This window comes from Chondrus crispus, genomic scaffold, assembly GCF_000350225.1.
Source record: "Chondrus crispus Stackhouse genomic scaffold, scaffold_31, whole genome shotgun sequence".
Classification (NCBI taxonomy): Eukaryota; Rhodophyta; class Florideophyceae; order Gigartinales; family Gigartinaceae; genus Chondrus; species Chondrus crispus.
The window spans coordinates 185,079-185,750 of record NW_005179222.1 but is presented as its reverse complement, the minus strand read 5'-3'; the positions used below and the strand labels follow the sequence as shown (position 1 = coordinate 185,750).

The window sequence follows — 672 nt, the reverse complement described above, 5'->3', positions numbered from 1 at the left end:
CCTTCGAGGCAGGAAGACTCTGAACAGTTCCGCTGCCGACAGTCGAGCGTCCAACTGGACCGACTGCTTCATAATTCGACACAATTTTCTTAGGCGTGGCGTGTGGGAAGGAAGGCGTCGACGCAGCCAGAGAACCGGGAAGTATTAGCAGTGGGTTAGCTACGAATGACGCGAGGAGTTTGCATGCCTTGCCTGAGAAACTTCAGCTGCGTGGCTGACCGGCGCAGGATATGAGGATGGGACGGGCAGTGGTCGCTCGAAGGAATGTGCTGCTCCCGAATATGGACCAGGGTTTCTCGCCGTTCCAGAAAGCTCGACGTTCAAAGGTGGCGTTGGGTTCTCACGAAATGACGGGAATCGGCAGTCGTACATATCCAAAGATAATTTTTCAGAGGACAGCAATCGGCGGATTAAGGTCGGTCGCCGATACATTGTTGGTTCTTCCGAAGGTAAAATATCATCGAATGAAGTAGATGTGTTCGGTGCCGCACCTTCAGATACTCCATGAAAAAATTAATGCGTTGCGAACGCATCATCAATAGTCCTGACAGCATTGGGATGGGTAGTGTGTGCAGATGGGACATTTTGCGTCCAGGCTGCGCTCGCGGCACGGGTGCAAGTCGCGCGTGTCTATCGGAAAACAGTTGCCACATCCGTTGCAATGGTGCTGAT

General features: G+C 52.7%; 1 protein-coding gene across 1 annotated transcript; it reads right to left on the bottom strand.

The window, feature by feature from the left end:
• Positions 1–410: 410 nt before the first annotated feature.
• Positions 411–653, bottom strand: CHC_T00005728001 (hypothetical protein). The gene has a single exon (XM_005717615.1). The coding sequence runs from the start codon at positions 651–653 to the stop codon at positions 411–413; it is 243 nt and encodes an 80-aa protein (XP_005717672.1).
• Positions 654–672: the final 19 nt, after the last annotated feature.

Bases quoted from the DNA above. Each gene is read 5' to 3' on its own strand.
- CHC_T00005728001 (XM_005717615.1), bottom strand. From the start codon at position 653: ATGTGGCAACTGTTTTCCGATAGACACGCGCGACTTGCACCCGTGCCG.